General features: G+C 50.4%; 1 protein-coding gene across 2 annotated transcripts in view; it reads left to right on the forward strand.

Annotated features, from left to right (window-relative positions):
- Positions 1-20,594, forward strand: part of IDS (iduronate 2-sulfatase) — a 30,946-nt gene extending 10,352 nt beyond the window's left edge. For both annotated transcript variants that reach the window (XM_081222566.1, XM_081222565.1), the window contains 6 exons: positions 1,621-1,709; positions 3,380-3,580; positions 5,089-5,259; positions 10,522-10,648; positions 12,643-12,816; positions 15,876-20,594. In XM_081222566.1, coding sequence (XP_081078692.1) covers positions 1,621-1,709; positions 3,380-3,580; positions 5,089-5,259; positions 10,522-10,648; positions 12,643-12,816; positions 15,876-16,348 — 1,235 coding nt within the window. In that variant the 3' untranslated portion in view covers positions 16,349-20,594. The remainder of the gene's footprint in view (positions 1-1,620; positions 1,710-3,379; positions 3,581-5,088; positions 5,260-10,521; positions 10,649-12,642; positions 12,817-15,875) is intronic.
- Positions 20,595-21,024: the final 430 nt, after the last annotated feature.

Genomic DNA, 21,024 nt, shown 5'->3' on the forward strand with positions numbered 1-21,024 from the left:
GGAGTGAACCGCTGATGGGCAGTGGCACGGGGAATGCCGGCCCCTGGGTTCTAGTCCCAGTTCTGCCACTTCTTAAGTGTGCATTGGACCTGGGGCAAATCATTCAACCTCTTCGAACCTCCGATTCCTCCTCTGGGAAGCTGGAGTGGCAGCTGCCTTGATTCCCTTCCCAGGGGAGCATCCCAGGACAGCATGTGTGTGTGTGTGGGGGGGTGCCTTGAGAGCCCGAGCTCTGTCCCAAGAAGCGCTTATCACGAGGGGCCGCAAAGTTGGGCCCATTATGGAAGGCAGGTCTGTCAGGCTGTGTGGCCGAAAGGTCGCCAGCAAGTGCAAGTAGAACTTTCTGCAGTCGGTGCTCACATCTTGACACTCTGGCCTGAGCACAGCTGGAGAGAGAGACAAAAGGAGCAAACACAGCAGAGGGGAGATCGTGCTTCAGGAAGGGAGGCCTGACGAGGCCCGAGGGGTGGCGCCTGGCCTCCTTACCCCTGGTAATTAGATTGTGGGGTTGTCTTAGCCGGAGAGCAAACACTTGGCCTGCAGCCCTCCTGGAGACACATTTTTCAAGCGGGTCTTTGTTCTTAAGACCCTGTTGTGTCGAGGACGGGACTGCTTGAGGCTGACAGCAGCCACCATTGATTGAGCGCCAGGCGCCTGCTGGATGCTGTGCCAGCTGCTCCCGTAATCCTCTCCCCAGCAGCAGGCAAGGTGGGTTTCCTCATCGGCGTCATTTCCTGAGGAGGAAACGGAGGCTCGTGGAGCGTGCCCGAGATGGCACGGGCACGCGGGGCAGCATGGGGGTTTGGACCAGGTCTGTCAGCCCGCTCTGCGCTTCCACTGTGCCTGCGGGGTTGAGAAGCCCTCCGCCCGCTGCCCCTTGGCCTCCAGTCCTGCCTCACCAGGTGCTCATCATTGGAGTCCCCGTGTGTCCCCGTGCTGGCGCCGCCCTTCTCCCGTGGCGCTGCCCACGCTACCCTCTCAGCTCCTCACAGCTCATCTGCACAGGCAGTCCCTCCCTCCAGAGCCCTCGCTGCCAGGCCTCCCCGGACCCACGTCCCCTCTGTGCCCAGGGCTCCCTCACTCACAGCACTTCTCCTCTCCAGACGGCTGGCAGTCCTTCCTCAGTGTCGCACGTTGTTATTTTGTCTTCCCAGGTAGACTGTAAACTACCGAGCTTAGGGATGGGTTTCTGCATCATGACAGAGCACTGAACCTGGCGTCCAAGGCAGTGTCACGGGTTCGAACCCCGGCCCCCTCGTCTCGTGTCTGGTTGGCATCCGGCAAAGCATCCCCCCTTTGCAGAGCCTCCCCTTGCCCAGCCAGCCCTGGTTGTGCCCCTGCCTCTGCCGCCTCCTTTGTAGGGTGGGGAGAGGTGCCAGCAAGGGCTCTTTGGGGCCGGGTCAGGGGCTCAGTACTCAGATAGAAGCCCAGAGGGTCGGTTTTCGTGGGGACTTCTCATCATCTGGCCTAGGCTCCTGATTTTATAGATGAGGAAACTGAGGCCAAAAGAAGGGGATGGCCCTTTCCCGGTTGTGTACAAAGTGTACATTTTGGTGGGGGAGGGCATTGAAGGACTCGCCATGCTTTATTTAATGACTTCCCTTCTTTTTCCCCCTCAAGGAGTATCTTCCAATCATAGTGATGATTCTCCATATAGCTGGTCTATTCCACCTTATCATCCCTCCTCTGAAAAGTATGAAAACACCAAGGTAAGGCCGTGAAAGGGGTACTGGTCTGAAGAGGAACCTCTTCTTCCCTGTCTAGCAAATGAAGGTTAACTATTGTGTGTGCAGCATGCGTGTCCTTTCCAGCTGGTTATATGGTGGGCTTTATGGGTTTGGGTTGTGATCATGACCTGACAGTGATGAGTGTTGGGACCTTTAGCATTAGGTCCAGTGGAGAGGTGGCTGCATTTTAGAAGCCGGCAGGGATGCCTTGCTCTAGAAGCTTATGCTCTAGTGTGCAAGGCTCACTTGATGGCTCCTTCGTGCTCACTCTGGATAAGGCTCAGTGCAGAGGGTTCGTTATAGGAGATGCCGAGACATGGAAGGACAAAGAGAGACCTGTGCTCTAAGCACCTCAGCCCAGATTGGGAGAAAGCCTTTCCGTCTATCTGTCTGTCTGTCTATCTGTCTTGGCCCTAATGGATATGTTCAGGTGCTGAGACCTTTGATAGGGGCTTTAAAGCATTATGAAAAAAAGGAATCTATAAGGAAACTTAATCTCGGTTCAGAGGAGCCCCCAATGTATAAATGCAACTAAAACTTACATTTAAGAAATTCAGGAAAACAGCTGGAGTGTTGAGAAATGACATGTTTCTCAGAGGATTTTAGAGCCATCGTGTAGAGAAGGGTGTGGATTTTGGGAGGTTGGTGGGGTGCAGAAGAGTGTTCTAAATTCATGACAACTTTCATTTCAGAATACAGTGAAAGCCAGCGGGCTCTGGCCTTTGGCTTGTGGCTTGAGTATTAAGAGAATGAGATCGGAAGACCCCATCTCAATCCTTCTATTCCCTGAAATCATCTTGCTACTTTTAGTAGCCTCACAAATGCCAGGTCCCTGTCCCCATCTCCCACATCATTCTCAAGATAGTGGGTCTGACTGCACCAAATCCCTGGCAGTGCTGCAGACCATGTGAACCTGAGCAGGTACTGGGAGGCAGACGGCGGCTGCCCTGCCCAGGTTGGTGTGGACAGGGCAGAGCTGTGAAAGGATGCTCCTCGGTGAGATGGAGCAGCAGCTGTCGCTGCCTCTGGGTATTTGTGAGGTAGAAGTCATGGTCAGAACTGAAATTGGCCTTGTGGCCGGCATGGCCACTTTTAAGAAATGAAGCGGTAAGTTCCATCCTGTGCATGGTGTAGTTGAGGATCTGGAAATTCCATGAACTGTCACTATATCTAGTTAACTGTGGCCCTGTCACTTAGAAGCTTTAGTCTGTCCTTGAAATTGAAAACAGATTACAGATTTTTTTTTCCTTTCCCTAATGACTGTTAAGTATCTTTATATGTGCTTATTGGCTATTTGAATATCTTCTTTGGGGAAATATCTATTCAAGTCCTTTGTCTATGTTATTTTTATTGTTGAATTAGAGACAGATTTTTTTTTGATCGCTAGCTTACTTCGGTTTCCTTTAATTAATTATGACCTAGAGACAGAGAATGAACAACAAGAAGCTAAGTAAGTTCTGGTGGATTTCTGGCGTCTGCCTGGAAAAGAAGAAACACGTCTCTGTTTTACTTCTACTTCTATGTGCCCGTGTAGTCTACATGACTAATACTTAATGTGCTCGAAATAGAAATGTTAAATCCATTGTGTGGAACTTTCATGACTTCAATTTCTTGCATTTAAAAAGCTGACTTTGTATGTTTTGTTTTGAAAGACCTGTAGGGGACCAGACGGAGAACTCCATGCCAACCTGCTGTGCCCTGTGGATGTGGCAGATGTGCCCGAGGGCACCCTGCCTGACAAGCAGAGCACCGAGCAAGCCATACGGTTGTTGGGAAAGATGAAAACATCTGCCAGTCCTTTCTTCCTGGCTGTGGGCTATCATAAGCCGCACATCCCCTTCAGATACCCCAAGGTGAAGAGCTGGCTGAGGGCTGATCCAGCACAGCTGTGACAGCTGTGTCATAGTGAAGGTGGCCACATCCTGCCGTCCCTGGTCACCAGGGACACCTGATGGCACTAGTATACTCAGTGGTCTGAAGATGGGTTTCAGAGGTCAAGGCTAAGCAGTAGACTTAGGACACGTAAGAATCTTGTTAGAAACGCTTGGCTTCTACTTCCTCCACTGGAGGATTTTTCCCTAGAAGTCAGTGAGTAATGTTGGGTTGGCTAGTGAGTCATCACGGAGAAGGGATGCAGAGCTGGCCACTGAAGCCTGCAGTAAGTGGCAGTCCTTGGTACAGAATTCCAGGAGATGTGAGGCCCTCTTCAGTAACTGCCTTTCCCCTTGAGCCCTGAAACACAGGGCACCACGTGGCTTGTTGGAAGGTCGAATCCTGCACTTGCATGTGTATCATTTAGAGTATGTAGTCTCTTCTTTTTCAGAATATTTTTCAGTTTTTTCCTATCATGTTTTCCCCGGGCCTGAGCAGCCCACCCTTTTGACTTTGCAAAGCATGCCCGTCACTTGTGATGGCCGTGGAGACCAGAGACGTGCCCTTTGATGCTGTGAGTGTCACGCTTTGATTGGCCCAGGGGATCTCGCCTTCCTAGCAGGAGGTGTCAGCCCCCCTTGATGGGAGTGAGACCAACTTCTGTCTCTCGTGCAGAAGGAGTTAACCTAGCAGGCCTGACTGTGATCCGTTGAAAGCCCTGCTCGTGAGCTTGGGCCTTGGCCTGGCCTCTGGGAACCTGGATCTCGGGAGTGTTCCCACCATTCCCAGAACTGCCAAGTGGCTCCCTAGGCCTGAACTGTTCATGGAAACCCCTCCTTTCCTGCTTTGAGTCTGGGATTTTGATCTGTGCAGGCACAGGGTGCCTGCGTGACCAGCCCCAGTATAAATCCTGGGTGCTGAGGCTTTCACGAGCCTCTGCTTCCCGGGCAGCAGCGTTGTACACATGCTGTCACACAGATTGTTGCTGGTGGAATTGCGCGCATCCTGTGTGATTTCACCGGGGGAAGACTCTGGCAGCCTGTGCCTGGTTTTCCCCCAGATACCCCCTGTGACAATCCCCTTTGCTGACTGTGGCTGGTATCCTTTCGCTGCAGTAATTGCAGCCATGAGTAGGGCTTTGTGTGGACTCCTGTGTGGTCTCCCAGTGAACTTCTGAGTGAGAGGGTGATTTGGGGAACTGGCCACACCTCTGCACACCTTTTCTAGTTGGAGGGGAGGTGGCAATGGGAAGAGGAGGGCATCGGTGTCTATGAGGGAAGAGAGCTGTCGCTGCTCGGTTTGTAGGAAACTAGTCGAATGATTTCATTACCACTGGCATCTCGTGAGAGTGACTTTCAAGTGGGGGAGATACTTGTGTAAACGCATCACAGGCTTAGAGAAGAGGTAGCGTAAACACCAGTAGAGGCCCAACCTTGTGCCTTTGCCAGAAGAGTGACAGCCTGGTGGCTTTGTGTGCTTTTCCCCCAAGGAATTTCAGAAGCTGTATCCCTTGGAGAACATCACCCTGGCTCCCGATCCCCAGGTCCCTGCCGGCCTCCCTCCTGTGGCCTACAACCCCTGGATGGATGTCCGACAGCGGGAGGATGTCCAAGCCTTAAACCTCAGCGTGCCCTACGGCCCGATCCCCGCCGACTTTCAGGTATCAAGGACGGATGTGGGGGACACATAGGGCACTTACGGCATGATGTCACAAGTGACGGTGCTTTTCTCAGTGGACATGCTCTGTCCCCTGTGTCTTGCTGAGCACTTTCTCTATGTGAGGTGGCCTGTGGAGCGCCGGGGTTGGGGCGAACGTGCTGGGTGGATAGACAGTCTCCCCTTCAGCGTCTCTGCTTCCAAAGAAGGGGGCATCTGGAGATCTGGGGACTCGCGGGCTGTGGACCCGGTATGGGGAGAAGCCCTGGGTGACCCTCACTAAATGATAGGAGGTGCTATTGAATCCAGGTGACAGTCTGTCAGGTGTAGGGTGGTTGGCGACTCCCGTGCCACCCAGAACTCTCAGTTAGCTGGTCCTGGCGGGTCCCCTGTGGGAAAGCCGACACGGGCATCCGTTACTCTCAGGAGGTGGCTTGGTGAGTGGGGCCTTGGCGCAGAGGGAGCTGGGGCACCAACACGGCCAGCGCCGTCCAGCTGCAGTGTCTGGGGTCCGTTTGCCGTGACATGGGGGTGACTCGTCAACCCCTCTCTCCCTGGCATGCAGAGCGCACGCTGAGCAACACTCTTTCCGGAATATTCCACACACAGCCCTGCCTTTCTGTTAGCACGTGAACACTCCAGCAGCCCGTCTACAGGGGAAGGAAGAGGACAGCGTTTTCACAGTGCTTCCTGGGCCGCCTGCATCAGAACCCCCACGAGGGCTCGTTAGAAGCACGGCATCCTGGTCCCACTCAGAGTCAGGGAGTTGGAGGCTGGGAGTGGGGCCCGAGAACCTGCATTTCCAAAAACACACACCTGGTGATTCTAATGCAGGCAGAAGTTTGAGAACCATTGCCGTAGGCTACGTGTCGAGACACAACAAAATCAGACAGACTGCCCAGGTGTCTCTTGCTCTCTGGCCCCTGTGTTCGGCCGGCAAGGGTTTGGGCGAGGAGGCTGCGCGTCCCTGCGTCTCGGGTGGCAGTGGTGAGAGTTTGAGAAGCAGTGGGCCCGTCGGTCTGTTGGGTTCCTGCTTCCCCCCGCAGGGGTTCTGAGAGCAAGGTTTGCTGGAGTTGCAGCTCCGAGGCTGTGCCTCGACATCACATTAGTGACAGTCACTCCCGATGACCCTGCACACCAGGAAGGGTGCTCAGCATTTTGTGTGTGCTCTTTGGTCCCCATGGGACCCTAGTGGGGGGCCTGCTGTCTCTGTTGTCCAGGTAAGGACACTAGAGACTTGCCCAGGTCATGTGGTTGCTGTGGAGGAGCGCCCCTTGGGAGGTGTGATGCCAGAGCCCCCGTGTTTGTTTCGTTGGCTCTGACCAGTCTAGGTTCGAATTCCAGTTACCCCGCACCAGCTGCATGGCTGCTGACGAGTCATCCTATTTCCCTGAGTCTCGGTGTCCTTATCTGTAAAATCGACACAAGATGGGGGAAGGTTTTCCATGATGACAGCTGCTCTGGAGGTTTTCAGCGGGGACCACAGTGAACGTGTGGGGTGTCTAGGACAGTGTCGGCCACACGGCGAGGGTGCCTTCCCGATTGTCTCAGCCCCTCCTCTCACCACGCCCACTGGCGGTGTAGCTGCCCAGTTGGGTGCACAGGTTCACAGTGTGACCCAGAGGACCTCCCTGGTGTACTCGTGTGCTGATTCCCGCCCCACATTCACCTTGCACTTGGTCCTCCTCATCATCTGCCTGTAGCTCTGGGTCTTGAGCCTCTGGGTTCTGTGCCCCCTTCAGCCGTCAGCCCTCTAACTCAGTGCCATGTGCGTGAGCCTGGGGCCACGTGGGGATCGCTGGTGTGTGGCCCCCTCTCCCGTGTCCAGCTCACCTCTGGGCTTTGCTCCCTCCCTGGATAGCTGAGGCCCCGTGGCCAGTCACTTACTCTTGCCGCCAGCTCCTGAGCGTGCGCGTCCCTCTATCCTCGTCCTGACTGCAGTACCCTGACCACAGGACAGTCCGGCCACCCTGTCTGCTCTCAAGCCTGCGTCCTGAGGCAGGAACATGCTCGCATGCCCAGTCCTCTGCTCGGCTCCCTCTTGCCCTCTGCGGCTGCTCGGAACCCTTCCAGCCCCTCCCCCCACCCTGCCCTTCTGCCCCATCTCTCAGCAGATGACTGTACTTCCTGTTTCAGAGGCAGAGGCTGGTTACCAGTCTGAGGAAGGGGAAGGCACAGGCTGAACGTGGGTACACATCCTGGCTGTGCCCCTTGCCAGCTGTGTGTCTCTAGGCAAGTTAATCAACCTCTCAGAGCCTCGGAGTCCTCCTGTGTAAGATGGAAGTGGTAATGCTCACCTTCTGGGGTGGTTCGGAGGATCAGATGGCACCCAGCAGGTACTTGGTGAACGGAAGCTGTAAATAACCTCCCTCACTTGTAGCCAGAATTGTGTGTGCCTGTGTGCTGAGCTTGCGGCCTTCTCCCTGGTCTCAGAAGAAGAGCAGCAGGGACTCGGCCCCTCCCTACCCCGTTCCCCCTCCTTGCCGTCTCCTCCCAACTTCCGTCCAGCCTGTGCGTCCGCTGCCATCCATCCCATCTTCAGAAGTACTGCCTCCCTGGGCCGTACCTGTTTCTTCCCCTTCCTGCCCCTTCGCCCACCCTCCACAGGAGAATGAGTGTGACGTGCTCTGTTCTGCTGTGTCTGTGGCCTCACTGTCCTTTCATTCTTCGTCCACCTCGGTGCGGCCTCCTGCCTCCCCATCTCACTAAGCGTTCTCTCATCTGGGTCAGCCCTGATCCCGCTGGCAAATAAAATCCATCCTCGTGGGTCCTGACCTTCCCTGAATCCCTGCCGCCCTCTCACTGTTGAGAGAGCTGCGCCTTCTGGAAATGTCTGCTTCCTGGGCTTCCTTTCCAAGCCTCCTGGACCCCCTCCACTGCAGTCCCCAGGGCAGGCCCCTCGTTCTGTGTCTGCCACTTAGGAGGTGCGCCTCTCCAGGGTCAAGCCCAGGGCCCCCCCCCGTGTTGTTTATGCTCTTCACCCCCAGCCCTGCCCGCTGAGCCTGCTGTGGATGAGCCCCGGAACAACCTCTCCAGCCCCACGCTCCTGATTCCAGACGTGTCTGTCTGTCTGTCTGTCCACTGGTTGCTAGAGGCCCCGTGTGGCTGCACCACCATTCCTGCTCTTCCTTTTCTCCTCCTCCTGTGCCCCCGCCCCCTCCGTGCCATTGAATCATGCTGCCAGCCTAGTGAGAAACCTGGAGTTCCCTTTGGGGTCCTCAGCTCCTTTCCCTCCCCCGCTCCTACCCCATCTCCCTAAATTCCTCTTCGGCACCACTTTGTGGACCACCGCAGTGGTCTGGTCTTGGTTTGTCGCTTCAACGAGCGACCGTGGAGGTTGCCCTGTGCGTGCAGTGCTGATCTAGTGCTGGTTCCCCTCGAGCCCCTGGCGTCTGCTCCGGGCTCTCGGTGGGGGACCCTCATTCACCTGCAGCCCAGATTGTGTCACTTCCTCTTCTCGGGTGACCTCTGTGCCTTCGTTGGCCTCCAACCCGAGACCTCCACTCCTTGGATGGACCCTCTGGGTCCGTATCATGTGGCCGTGACCTGCCTTTTCAGCATCCTGTCCTGCTCCCTGGCCTTCCCCTGTGACTCTCCAGCCACACTGGCCAGCTTGCTGGCCCAAAACGTGCCCTGGCCTGCGGTGACTCCACACTGTTCCACGCTCTGCAGCCCCTGCTTAGGGCATCCGACCCCCGCTTGTCTGACTGCCAGCTTCTCTCCTCAAATGCTAACTCCTCTGTGAAGCCTCCCCCGATTTCCCCAGGCCAACTCGAGGGCTCATTCTCCAGGGTCGTCCCTGGGCCCTGCCAGTAACGCACCTTTTCTTGTCTCCATGCCTGTCCTCACCTGACGGGTGGCTCAGTGAGGTTGACGACCACATCTGCTGCTTCTCCTGTCTCCAGGGGCCCACGTAGGAAGGAAGGCGTACCCTTGACTAGTACACAGCCATCCTGACAGGTGTCTTTGGTCCCCAGGAGGACCGAAGTTCCCCAAGTTACAGACTGGAGACTTTTATCTACCAGAAGGTAGAAGTAGCCAGGGTTCAGCATAATCCTTCTAGAAGGTTAGATGGATATCCATTGTCTTCACTATCTGGGGAGAGGGGGTGAGTCTCATGACTGTTCTCACCGTGGGTCCGGCTGACAGGACCAGCTGGGACACACGGAAGCTGGGGCTGGTCTGATCGCTCGGCAGCTCCCTCGCTTCTCCCCTGTGGCAGGGGTAGGGGACTCATCTTTTTCTTTAAGATTTGTGAACAAGGCGGGGGAAGAGTCAGCCCAGCAGAGGCTGTGGCTCTTTCATGGAGCCTGTCTGCTCCGGAGGCTGCTTTGGGGTTGAGGGTCCGTGGAGGGTGTGCCGCTCTCCCTCCTCCGCCACCATTGTCCTGCCCGTGGGCAGTTTGTTGGGACGGAGGCACGCGTGCCAGCCACAGGCTATGAGGGAAGCGGCTGCCATCCGCTGGGTAACGAAGAGCTTGGGGGAGAGGCCCACTCACGGCTGTTGTTAGAGTTGAGTTGTGTCCCTCAGAAAGATCCGTGGAGGTCCTGACCCCAGGGTCTCAGAATGTGGCCTTGTTTGGAAATAGGGTCATTGCAGGTATGACTGGTCAGGATGAGGTCATGCTGCCGTGCAGTGGCCCCTGACCCAGTATGGCTGGGGTCCTTGTGAGAAGAAACACCAAGGATTGTGGCCACCACCGGAAGCTAGAACGTTCCTCCCCTGGAGCCTTCAGAGAGGCTCTGCCGACACCTTGAGCTCAGACTGCTGGCTTCCAGAACTGGGAGGCGATCTGTTTCTGTTGTTTGAAGCCACCAAGTCTGTCATACTTTGTTAGAGCGGCCCAGGAAATGAATACAGCTATATGGTATCTTTGGTGTGACCCTCAGCAGACTTTGGAAGGCTGAGGGGTCAGTTTCTGTGTACATGGTTGTCTCCTGGGACCTGCAAGAGTATGTGACGGAGACAGAAAGGAATAGTAAGTGGCACATCCACGTGCTGTGATCTGTGCCCTAAAGTGAAAACTGACTTGCTTAGCAAAGAATCCTCCTTGTGGACGTGCGGGTTTTGCTGTGGCTGTACGAGGCCGGGGGCGGGGGGTGGGGGATGGCAGGGAAAGGAGTGTTCCGTTTTGGCTAAGAAGGTCATCAAGGGCACCCAAGGGCTGGGGCTCGGGAGGGGTGCTCAGGCGAGCACTGTGGCTGGGTAAGCCGTGCACTTTAACTTGCAGTCACTCTCATTATTATTATTATTCTTTAAATTGCAGCGGAAAATCCGCCAGAGCTACTTTGCCTGTGTTTCGTATTTGGATACGCAGGTTGGCCACCTTTTGAGTGCTCTGGACGATCTTCAGCTGGCCAGCAGCACGATTGTGGCGCTCACCTCGGATCACGGTAAGCATTTTGAAATGCCCGGGTGAGTCGCTCAAAGCATCTGATGTTTTCTGTGAAAACTTTCCTAGACTGCCTGAAATAGGTGTGTATTCTCTTTTGTGAATCAGCAGTGCCCTGAGTCTGGAGTCTTGGGTGCTTTTATGGCCACCTTGTTAGTCCTGGGACTTCTCTCCACGGAGGCGGGCCCTCTTTTGGGTCAAAGAAGCATCTTGGGGGCTTGGATGGTGGAGCTGGGTGGGTGGGGGGAACTTGTAGTAATGGTTGTTTCTTGATGAGCCCAGCAGGAGCCATCCATTTGTGTGGGGAGCCCCTTTAACCTATTTCTAACCTAGCGGGTTGGAAGAGTTTTAGTTTCTCTTATGAAGATCCAGAACAATCCTGGCAGAGCCCAACAAGGCCCTTAGACCCGACTTACCCCTTCCACCCCCAGCCCCACTGTCCCCTCTGCCAGGAGCCTGGGGTTCACAACTCTGTGTCTCTTCTAAGGCAGTTTCTCACTTTTTCCAAAAGTGGAAACAACTTTTTAAAAAAATTCTTTTTAATTTTTGCCAGGGTGTGTTTGAGGCCAGTGAGCCCCAGTTATCCTCCCTCACCCCCAAATTGTTTTGAAGCCAGTCTCAGGTGGTTCAGTTTTCTGAACACTATTTCTAATAAATTTGGCTCTTTTGAAGTTTAACCACACTGCCATCATCCTACCTAGAAACAGGAAAACAGTTCTCTAATATTGTTGAATATGAAGTGGGACAGTGTTAGATCATCGCATGTGCTCACTCTAACAAGAAAGAAGTATACAGAGCACATCATGTAGGGCCAGAGTACCCTGCCCTTTATCCCACCTGCCCAGAGCTAACTGGTGCTGACAGATCAGGGGTCCATCCACCTGCCTTCAGTCGTGCACATACATGGGGCTATATGTCATGAGTGTGTATGTGCGTAATGTATCGTCGTGCAACGTGGCAGAATTGATTGTGCTTGTGTCCTGTTTTGTTCCCTGGCTTGTTTTTTCCACTTAATGTCATAGACAGTTCTCCGTGTCATTTCTCACAGGCCTACCTTGCACCTTGTAAAGACTCGTATCGTTAACTGTGGAGGGGTAATTTTTCACCGTTTGCCTAATGATCTGCCATCCGCTTCCAGACCTTCTTCTCAGCGCCCAGTTTTCTCCACCAGTGCTTCCACAGTCCACTGCACCCCCGTGAAGGCAGGGTCACTCGAAGCTCGCCTTGGCTCGGAGGGGCAGCTGTAGCTGATTACAAATGGCCCTTTGCAAAGGGCCCCTCCTGGGACTGCCTACATCTGAACCACAGAAGCCTTCTTGAACCCATGCACAGCAGCTTTTTGTAGTTTGGGTTACTTTTTTTTTTTTTTTTTTTTTTTTTTCTTTTTGCGGTATGCGGGCCTCTCACTCTTGTGGCCTCTCCCGTTGCGGAGCACAGGCTCCGGATGCGCAGGCCCAGCGGCCATGGCTCACGGGCCCAGCCGCTCCGCGGCATATGGGATCCTCCCAGACCGGGGCACGAACCCGTATCCCCTGCATCGGCAGGCGGACTCTCAACCACTGCGCCACCAGGGAGGCCCTGGGTTACTTTTTAATACGAAATACTCAACATACAGTCTCCTTTATATTTTTTATATCGAAAAGGGCACTCAAACATGAAGTGATTGGAAAGTTCCATCTTGGGGTATTCAAACTATCTTTTGCTTTAAATGAGGGTTGGGGGTGGTTTTTAGTCAAGGTTAAGGGTCTGGAATCAGAAGTTATATTTTCTTGGTCTTTGGTATGTCTTAAAAATTGAAAAAGATACTATTTTTAAAAGTTGAGCGATTGTGCCACAGTTTCACAGCTCCTGTTTTGGTGGTACACGCCCTCTAGACGATCAGGTTTTGCTTCCTCTGGCTTTAACAACAGGGAATGAAACGGTGTCTAACTGAAATGAGCAAGCCACAAGATGATGATTCTTTTTCTGTCATTCTGTGTGCTTTTTATGAACCAGGGTGGGCTCTAGGCGAACATGGAGAATGGGCCAAATACAGCAATTTTGACGTCACTACTCGTGTGCCCTTGATGTTCTACGTTCCAGGAAGGACGGCTCCGCTTCCGGCGGCAGGCAACAAGCTTTTCCCATACCTCGACCCCTTTGATTCCATCTCAGAATTAGTGGAGCCAGGTATGAAAATTCAGGAGTGATGCTGCTTGACCTGGCCCTCCTGCGCACGGAAGGGGAGTGGCAGGCCCAGAGCTAACGAGTATGGCTCCTGTCCACAGGGGCTTGGAGAGGGGGAGGGACAAAGGAGCAGCTGGCACCCCCAGGATGGGGAAGGCTGTCGTAGAGGTGACGGCAGTGTGCTCTGAGCTCAGAGGAGGGGGTAGCAGACTCCACCGGGGCAGGGGCTGCCTGCTTACTGGTGAGCAGAACTCTGTGACCTGCTCACTTCTGGCCGGGACTCAGCTAGGCAGCATCTCCATCTGCTGAAGCACCGGCTCTGTCAGATCAGTGCTTTTGCTTTTGCCGTCCCCAGGAGTGAAGGGCAAGTTTACTTTGACCTCCGTGTCCCAGTCCTCCCAAGCTGGTCCTCTCCAGGTAGCGACAGGTCCCTGGTTATCCTGGTCTTTGTCTTCCAAAAAGCTCCAGTTTGAGAAAGCACTTCCGGAAACATCACTTGGACAAGATGGCCATCCCCGCCATGGGGGTCGACCTGTGTGGGTTCTCTGTGAGTTGTCTCCTGACTCGATCTGCTCAGCGCAGAGATGAGTCATGTACTTAGGTGGCATTAGCTCTTTTTGGAGTGCTTTTGCTGTGAACTCTACTAAAGCAGGTTGCCCCCTTTCGGGACTTCTTCATTTAATCCATCTTGTTAACGTCTAAATCCTGCACTTTCTATTGATTCTTGTTAAAATTTTTCTTGGTTCTGGCCCATCATTCTGGCCTTTCTGGATCTTCCCGAGTTTGTTTTCTATGGCCCAATTTTATTTTCCATACATTTGATTTCTGTGTGCTGCCTGCACTGTCTTCTTTCATGTCATTGATAAAATGTTAAACAGTTTCAGGCCATGATTATAGCCCTTTATTTGCTGGGAGAAATCTTCTGACAGGTTGAGAATCCTTTTTGAAACTTCAGTTGGGAGGTGTTCAGGTTGTAAATTGATGTAACTGTGCTGTCATCCTGCTCATTTCCAAATTTTATCTCTAGCCTGTATGTCTTCCCTGATCTTTGGACTTGGATTTCCAACAGCCTGTCCCCGTTGGCCAGTCTAACGTGCCCAAAGCTGAACACTTGACCTTTGACCTTAAGCCTTTCTTTTGATGCTCCTCCCCGTCTCAGGAAATGGCAGTGGTTGCCCAGGCCACAAAACCATGGGGCCATCGGCCCCTGTCTTTCTGTCATAGTCTGTACGCAATTCGTGCTGTGTCAGCAAGCCTGTCACTCTCCATTCAGAATATGTCCACACCACTTCCCCCCACCGACTGTCACCACTGTGGACCACACTGCCACCATCTCTTGCTAAGCTCTCCTTGCTTGTGACCTTGATCCCTGGAGTTTTTCCTCAGTGATCCTGCTTTTAACAGCCACAGTGAGCCTGATAAAACCCAAGTCAGGTGGTGTCACAGCCCTGCTCTGGGGCCTCCTACACTCCTGTGTCAAGTCTGAGTAAAAAGTCCTTACAGTGGCCAACAAGGCCTGTCATCCTCTGGGACCCCACATCTCCCTGACCTCGTGTCTTTCAAGCGTCCGGGGCGGCTCTCTTGTACAACGACCCACAGCCTGGATTTGTCTGATTGCTTCCTCGGGACTAGATGCAGGGTAAACACTTCGGACACGTGCGCACATGTGAGGTTGTGGCCCCAGCCGTATCCCATCGGGGGCACTTCATGGCGGCCTGTGCCATTATTAGTGATGCCAAGCTTGACGGCCTGGTTAAGGTGGTTGTGTCAGCCAGGTCTTGCCCTTGTAAAGGTATCTTTTAAAAAAGCTTTCTTCACCTGTTTTCTTTTTATTTTACTTACAAACCAAATGTGTCAGAAATAAAATTGAGCCGTATAGAGCAAGTGCTTAAAAGATCCAGAAAGGCTAGAATGATGGCCCAAGGTCAGAATAAATTTTAACAGGAGTCAATATAAAGTGTAGGATTTAGACTTTAAAGATAAATCACCCATAATGAGATACCATTTCACACCCATTAGAACGGCTGTTATCAAAACAAGCAGAAAACAACAGTACTGGCAAGGGTGTGGAGACATTGGAGCCCTCAGACATTGCCGGTGGGAATGTAAAATGGTACAGTCGCTGTGGAAGAGTTTGGTGGTTCCTCAAAAGGTTAAACATAGAATGGTCGTGTGGCTCGGCAGTTCTACTCCTAGGTGCATAGCCCACAGAATTGAAAACAGGCATTCAAAGAAAAATGTGTAGAAGAATGTTCATAGCATTAATTAATAGCCAAAAGGTGGGAGCAACCCGAGTGTCTATTGACAGATGAACGAATAAGCAAAACGTGGCGCGTCCATACAGTGGGATATCATTCAGCCTTACAGGGAAGGAAACTCTGACACGTGCTATGACATGGGTGGACTCTCTGAAGACATGATGCTAAGTGAAAGAAGACCAGGCACAAAAGGACACATACTCTAGATGTGTCCACATACACGTGCCTAGAGTAGTCAACACATAGAGACAGAAAGTAGCAGGGTGGGTGCCAGGAGCTGGGGGGTGGCGGCGGGGAGTTGTGCAAAGTGAAGAGAGCTCTGTGATGGAAGGTGGGACTGTACTTCATGCCACCGACCTGGACACTAAAACACGGTTAAGGTGGTAAACTTTATGTCGTGTGCATTTTACAACAATAAAAGGGCGATGGATCAAGTGCAGACTTCCAAAAAGGAGTGATCCGCGGGGTGATGCTGTGAGGCTCGGGATAGCCTGTCCTCTACAGACTTCTCCCCAGCGGTCTGGGCCTCCACCGATGACCCTTGCCTGAATCACTTAAACACTGGTGGGTCCTAAATTCAAATCGTGTTTAAAAGTGCCAACAGGCTGAGGGCACCTTCATTCTGCCCTGCTATCGGGTGAGGTGCCGAGTCGGCTTTGTTCCTAAAACTCTTGGGCTAAGAATAAATGCTGTAAAAGAACAGAAGTCGGCGTGTAGGGCCCGGGCGCGCGCTCCGCTTGTGCTGCCTGGCTGCAGCAGGCTTCTGTGCTGTAACCCCCTCTGCGGGCCTGCTTCCTCTTTCAGGCCGGCAAGTCGGGGACCTCGTGGAACTGCTCTCTCTCTTCCCCACGCTCACGGGACTGGCAGGGCTGCGCGTCCCTCCTCACTGCCCCATCCCCTCGTTTCATGTGGAGCTGTGCCGAGAAGGCCGGAACCTTCTGAAGCATTTTCAGGTCCGTGACTCGGAAGAGGAACCATACATCCGTGGCAATCCCCGTGAGTTGGTGGCCTATAGCCAGTACCCCCGGCCTGCAGACTCTCCTCAGTGGAATTCTGACAAGCCGAGTTTAAAAGATATAAAGGTCATGGGCTATTCCATACGCACGGTAGACTATAGGTATACTGTGTGGGTTGGCTTCAATCCCCGGAAATTTCTGGCTAACTTTTCAGACGTCCATGCAGGGGAACTGTATTTTGTAGCTTCTGACCCTTGGCAGGATCACAATATGTATAATGACTCCCAAGGTGGAGCCCTTCCCCGATCGTTGACGCCTTGAGTTTTGCCAACCGCAGAGGGCATATATAACACTCTCCTGTCCAGCTGGTGAGAGAAGGAATTACACTGGTTATTTCGTGATTACCTGTAATATTGGAAGCAACCCCAGGGGTAGGAAGTCAAAACAGGCGTCAACAATTTGGCCTAAGAATATGTAACAGCCGAAACTTTTGATTTGTCTTTATAATTGGTAATTGGACTGGGCTGAACCTCTTCTTTCCTTTTTTTTGGAACAGTCATAGCTTATTTGTTAAATGAATAAGTACAGAGTGAGCAAACTAAAATTGTCATAACTTTAGCTATCAAGATCATAATAACTGAACATAACACTGTACTCAAGGAATACTTTACGTATTTGTGAAATTTAGTGCATCTCAAAACGTAACCACATGTCAAATTAGGTTTGAAACAAAGTTCCTAGTTCTTTTGTTTATAATTTAATAATATATCTTATTTAGCCCAATATATTCAAAATATATCAACATGTAATCTAGGTTTCTTTTTAAAAAGTAAAGTTAAATAATATTGCTAGATGCCAATGCCTTAAAGTCTAGCTTCAGTTTTTCTAAGATTGCAAATTTTCAAATCCAAAAATAAAATACGCATGAAGTGATTAATATGGAATTTCTACATCAAATAATAAATAATGCTCACTAAACTAGAGGCATGAGATGTATGAGAAATTCGTTTAAAATTTTTCAGAGACTTTCTGGCCCAAATAATAATTTGTTAGCAAGTAATATGACCTTTGAACCCAAAGGCATCTATTAAAAGACATCTTTATTCACAGTGGAAAATAGTTACAGGCATAAGTGTATCCATGAATTGAGTCATTCAAAACCATTAGTGTTCTCCTTCTCTAGAGATGGCTGGTTGCAAACATCCATTTATCTAGGAGACAGGAAATAGTCTACTTGTTAAGTGCTGATTAAAGACAACATTACTTTTATTAAATTCTAAATTATTTTGAGAACTGTGAAAACTTTTCATTAATATAATATTAGGTGATTTCTAATCCCCCAGAATGTGGTTCTATATTCCCTAAATATGAAAGTAACCAGAAAGGCAGGTGGTAGTAATAAGCTTAGCCTACGTCATCTTTAAAATGATGGAATATTCACAGGTCATATTCACAACACGTTGAAGTTGATTAATTATCAGTAGTCACCAGAAGAGGCAAGCACTCTCTTAATAAACGTCTAATGTAGTCCTGTATCAAAGTAGCTTTCAGTAATTCTTTGTTTACAAGTGCTGCTTTGGTATTTAAATATTTGTGAAACCAAGTACGGCAAATTAAGTTACTGCACTGTGTTAAATTGTAAACAAAAAGGCAAGATATTATAAGATTACTTCAAATCAGTAAAATTTCAAATACAGATTTTTTTTTTTTTACTGATTAGCCTACAGTGGAGGCATATATGGTAACACAGCAATCTTCTAAGCAATTAAGTGACTTAGTGTTCTGGCAACAATTTCTGCTTGAGGAGTGGAGGGCCCTATTCCTCTCTCCTGATCCCGAAGCTCGAGTCTCTTCTGGGAAGCCTCAGCTTTGTAGATGGTTTCCTTCAGCCTTTTCTTTCTCCTTCTTCATCCTATCTTCTTTATCACTCACATCACTTCCACTAAGAATTTTACAATCCGGTCAAATTCCTCATGATGTATTTTCAGCGTATTTAGCTTCATCTCCTACTGCACGGTTACAACGAGAAGTTTTCACCCAGGCTTTTATTTTGCATTCATGGTTGACTATTACATGTACACTTCATCATTTTTTTCTCTCTTTATTTCTTGAAGCACAGTTTTAGTATCAAAAATCTCCAAATTCTACTCTTGCTGAAGGCGTAATTTGAACCGTGCCAAAGAGAGCAAAGTGACATGCATTCTGGCCATCACTCACCCACGTGACCGCAGCCACAGCCGGGGCTGCTTTGGGGGTGTTTCGCGTGTAGATCTGCCTCTGCTAGAAGTGCTTCTGTGTCCTCTTTTCTCCGTGAGGGCGTAGCCTCAGAATGCTCCTTAGGTTTTCGCTTTTCTTGGCCTCCATTTAGAAGCGTGGCTGCATTTCACGTTCAGGGGCGTGCTCTTCTAAATCGTCTCACGGGCGATGGTCGCTTTTTGTGTTTTTGACACTGAACCCAATTTAGAGCCACTTGTGCATGTCTGCAGCGTTCATTGGGATGAGCGGCTGCTCTCTGGCTTTCACACTTCAAAGCCAACCACATTCCTCATCTTGAATCAGCTTTGAGAAACCACATCTTCGTTGCATCACGTAACTTTTCTCTGATCCTGCTGAGCTGGACACGTTTTATTAATGGTTCTCGAGTCACTCTTTGTAGACTTGAGCCAGGGGTTCTTTTATGCAGTTTAGCTGAAACCTGGACCAGTGATCTCAGAAATTTTGAGTGGCCCTAATTCAGTGGCTCAGAAACATGAGGGTGCAGCAGGAGCTCCTGTATTTATTTGCTTCTGCTTCAGGGTGTCTGGGCTGGGGCCTGAGAATCTGCACTTCAGACACATCACGCTGCTCCTCCAAAGAGCACACTTGAGCACCACTGCCCCTAAATATGTGCTGACCAGTAGCCACTAGGTGCATGTGACTATTTAAATTTCAATTAAGTAAAATGAAATAAACATTTCAAAAGCAGAATCTCTGTCACACTTGAGATATTTCATGTGCTCAAGAGCCAGTGTGCGTCGTGGCTACCGTATCAGACAGCACTGATCTACAACCTTTCCGTTGTGCCAGAAAGTGGACTGGACGGAGCTGCCCTAGATTAACTCTGGGCTGATCCACCCGGCTGTTGGCAGGTTCCTCCTATGGGCTGATTCTCTACTCTGTTTGCCCACGAAGACTTGTCTGGTAGTGAGCCACATGCGTTTGGTTTAAGCTTAGCGCAGGGAGTTCCCTCTGGCAATCGGTCTCTTCCCGTCCACTCCCACCTCCATCAACCTAGCCCTTCGCACCTCCTTCCCGCATAGTTTACCTCCCCCTCCTCTTTCCTCCCCGGCTCCCAAAGAATCCACGTGTCTTCCTGAAATCCTTCTTCGGTCCTGCCCTTTAAGAACACCGTTAGTGCCTACTATTGGGTCTACACAGACCTCCGCTGAGCAGTCAGAGTCTTCCCTGACTCCACAAAGCCCCTTTCCTCGGCTGACCAGTTTGCGCGCTGGTCCCTGACTGTCCCTTGCCGATCCCTGCCTCCCTGCCCACCCTTAGGTTGTCCCGTCCTCCCTTCACCACCCACCCACCCAACCATCCATTCACCTATCCATCCATCCATCCATCCATCCATCCATCCATCCATCCATGATCACTCTCCTCCGCCTGCTCCCATGCCCCCACTTCCAAGAGGCTGAGGGGCTTGAACTCTCTAGATTGCATCATGGGATGAAATGAACATCACTGAGGAATCTTGTGGGCACCTTACTTCAAAGGTATTTTTTTCTGATTGTAAAATTAACGTGTTAATTTTAGAAAAATTGGAAAATACAAATGTAGTAAAAGGTAAGAAAATGCGTCAGTGTTTTACACCGAGAGAGTCACTTCATATCTTGTCTTTTGGGGGATGTACATTTTTTACACTGTTACGATCATACCGTGTGCTATATTGTGCAATTTTATATTCCTATTTTTTCACTGTTACATGTGGTTATTACAGGTTTTTGCAAAGATACTTTATACTGGTGGTAGTATATATTTTATTGTGTAATTTCATCATAATTTACTTAACCTTCTTTCAGTTATTGGGAATTTAGTCAGTTTCCAAATTTTCAGTACTGTAAATAATGTTGTGATGAGCAGCTTTGTGAATAAAATAATTTTGTGTACTTCACATTACTCCCATAGGATGGGCTGTCAGTGCCAAATTGCCAAAAGCATCTCGATTTCAGTCCTTGCCCCACTCTCCTGCTTCCTTAAGGTAGTAAAACTGAAAATAAAGCAAACAAGCATACACAGTATACAAACCTTAAAAACAAACAAAAACCCTAACCCTCATAATAATAGGTGAAAGTGGCATCCTGTATGAGCTTTGAATTCTTTGCTTATTAATGACCTTGATCACTGTTCTCTGTATGATTGTTGGGCATTTGTATTTCTAGTTGTGTGAATTTGCCTTTAAATTTTAGGTTTCGCTTTTATAAGTAATCCAACAAATTGCTCTTTTCCTACGTGATTTTTTTCCTCTTTTCCTATTAAACATGGAGACCCTTGCCAATCGAGATTTAATAAATATTCATATTCCTTAGCTTTTCTTGTGGTTGTTTTTTATACTTAATTTACCCTGTCTCTCCACCCCATTATCAGAATAGTATATACTCATCTTGTAAAATTTGGAAGATGCAGGAAGTGGTGACGATGAACAGAAGCGTGCCTCCAGAACGTGGCCGCTGCTGCTGTGGGGACATCGCTTTCTGCTCTTTCTCCTGCCCACGTCCATGTGCACAGACACGAACACATTCACCTTGACACAGCTCACATCTACCACGTAGAATCCCTTGTCCAGCTGTTTTGGTCTAAAGTAACGTTAGCCTGCTTTTTCATGTTCTTGACAGTTCTTGGTTTGCAGTTGTCATGACTGCACCACCATTCCTATGTTAATCTTTTTTTTTGACCGAAATTCTCAAATTTTTGTATGCATTTTTTAAAAATTGTGGTAAAATACACATAACATCAAA

This window comes from Mesoplodon bidens (genome assembly GCF_964165515.1).
Source record: "Mesoplodon bidens genome assembly, chromosome: X".
Lineage (NCBI taxonomy): Eukaryota > Metazoa > Chordata > Mammalia > Artiodactyla > Ziphiidae > Mesoplodon > Mesoplodon bidens.